This window comes from Sardina pilchardus, chromosome 21 (genome assembly GCF_963854185.1).
Source record: "Sardina pilchardus chromosome 21, fSarPil1.1, whole genome shotgun sequence".
NCBI classification, from domain to species: Eukaryota; Metazoa; Chordata; class Actinopteri; order Clupeiformes; family Clupeidae; genus Sardina; species Sardina pilchardus.
The window spans coordinates 8202776-8205275 of NC_085014.1; the positions used below are offsets into that span (position 1 = coordinate 8202776).

A 2500-nucleotide genomic window follows, 5' to 3' on the forward strand; every position below is an offset into this window, starting at 1 on the left:
GGGGTGGAGCCTGGAAGAACTTTTTGTCTTTGATGTTTCATCTTGGCTCTCCAAATCTAGCGCTCTGGAGCAACACTGGGGCAGGCTGATCATGCACACAGATGATGAAAGGGAGTGAGGAGAGTGTCTTCAACATTGGGCTTTTCAAAGAAAATCACATGATATAACACACACACACACACACACACACACACACAGAAATAGATAGGTAGAGAGAGAGAGAGAGAGAGAGGGTGATAGAGACACAGAGAGACGTTTGACTTTTACATTTCATTTGTTATCAGTCAAAAAGGAAACAACAACAAATAAAAACAGCCCACATCATATCCTCCAACCCACGCCAATCCCACCCTCCACCACACACACACACACACACACACACACACACACACACACACACACACACACACACACACACAAACACACACTCACACACACACACACACACACACACACACACACACACACACACACACACACACACACACACACACACACACACACACACACACACACACACACACACACACACACACAAAGAATACACAAAACAAACTAAGAACAATGGAATCTCCACGGGGCTCATGACAAATGACGATTCTCAAGCAGTTTAATATTTTAAGTCTGAAATGTATAATGGAATGAGTAAACCAGATGGGATGAAATCACTTGGGCAGAGTCCGGAACTGAACAAATGCTGCCTTCTAAGATATCTAAAAAGAGAGTGAGGCATCAAGGCATGTCCCAATCAAATATTTATATAAAGTGCTGCCTTCTAAGATACCTTCATTTTGCCGATATTTGAAGGTGGCATAGATGTATCCTTCATGCTGCCTTCAACGTCCAAATTAATTATGAGCAGCTGTACTGTAGCTGCAGTCGAATGTTACATTGTTCTGCTTTCTGGTATCCTGGCAACAGTGTTGCTATCTTGCTCGGCTGTCCGAAACAAAGTTTGCAGCTGGTACCTTGATGCCTGCTATGGCAAGTGACTCATTAGACAGCTAAGGGCAGTGAGACAGCAGACAGTCGCCTTCCTTTTCGGAAAGATCATTGGCCAAACAAACTTACCTCCGGAACATTGTTGTTCTCCAGCGGAACATTGAGGTCGGAACGCTGCTGTTTCCTGGGCTGTTCTGCATTATTGGTCACCTGACAAGGACAGAAACAATGTTGCGTTTAGAACCGATGAGTGAGTAGGGGCCTCATGACTGGTGCTGCACAGGAGTAACCAACCAGTTCCACTCGAATAATTAATCAAGACATCCAATCAAGGCTCAAGCTCACTCATGTGTAGTAGAGAAGAAACCAATTAGGGCACAGTCACAACAAAATCCAAATGACACAGTCGACACAGACACATTTCCTTAATGCAAGCAGGACTGGCAGTTCTAGAAAAATACCCAAACTAATCACACCATGACCTAAACCTCTCACGATATCTCACCATCATCTATTCTACGCCCTCAACAAACGATGAGCTGCATATGACACCTGTGGGTGGGAGTACAGTGGGGAGAACGTCGCCCCAGCAACAGAGAGGTTGTTACAGCAACAAGCTATTATTTCTTACATCTTAAATCTTCAGCGCGTCAAACCCAGTCTATCAGTGTGTTCATGTGGCTGGGAATAGGGAAGGTCCCCACTTTGGAACTCCTGACTTCCGAACTGAGAGTGGTTGCCTGACAACAACAAAACGGACGACGTTGCTAACATCTATCTTTCTTTATACAAAGCTATGAATTGTTGGTTATTAACGTGGGTAAAGTCAGCATAAATGCCTACTCATGAAAAGGGAACGGATCATTTGTGAGCAAGCGGCGCTCACGCTGTGTCACAGTGGGACAGCCCTAACTGTTTGCTTATTTGAGCACGCATCAAAGGCTGTGAGCCCATAAGGGGACATTATGAGCAAGAGTCTTGCCAGAGGAGGCTCCATTATCTATAAAGATTGACATTTACTGCCACACTTATTGGTGAAATATGAGCTTCCATCTTCTATCCATGCTGTTTTCTCCTCTGTGAGGGTAAATACAGTCCTGCACCTGAACACCTGTCCTGCATCTAAACACCTGAACACCTGAACATCTGAACGCCTGTCCTGTACCTGGACAATTGTCCTGCACTTGAACTCCTGAACATCTCAACACCTGGACACCTGTCCTGCACCAGACCTCCTGAACACCTGAACACCGAACTCCTGAACATTTCAACACCTGGACACCTGTCCTGCACCAGAACTCCTGAACATCTCAACACCTGGACACCTGTCCTGCACCAGACCTCCTGAGCATCTCAACACCTGGACACCTGTCCTGCACCAGACCTCCTGAACACCGAACTCCTGAACATCTCAACACCTGGACACCTGTCCTGCACCAGAACTCCTGCACATCTCAACACCTGGACACCTGTCTTGCACCAGACCTCCTGAACACCTGAACACCGAACTCCTGAACATCTCAACACCTGGACACCTGTCCTGCCCCTGGATGTCTGT

At 46.3% G+C, this 2500-nt stretch overlaps 1 protein-coding gene across 1 annotated transcript in view; it reads right to left on the minus strand.

The window, feature by feature from the left end:
• The window catches only part of apba2b (amyloid beta (A4) precursor protein-binding, family A, member 2b), a 38951-nt gene that overhangs the window by 30691 nt on the left and 5760 nt on the right, over positions 1-2500 (minus strand). The window contains exon 2 of the mRNA XM_062525257.1: positions 1072-1152. Coding sequence (XP_062381241.1) covers positions 1072-1152 — 81 coding nt within the window. The remainder of the gene's footprint in view (positions 1-1071; positions 1153-2500) is intronic.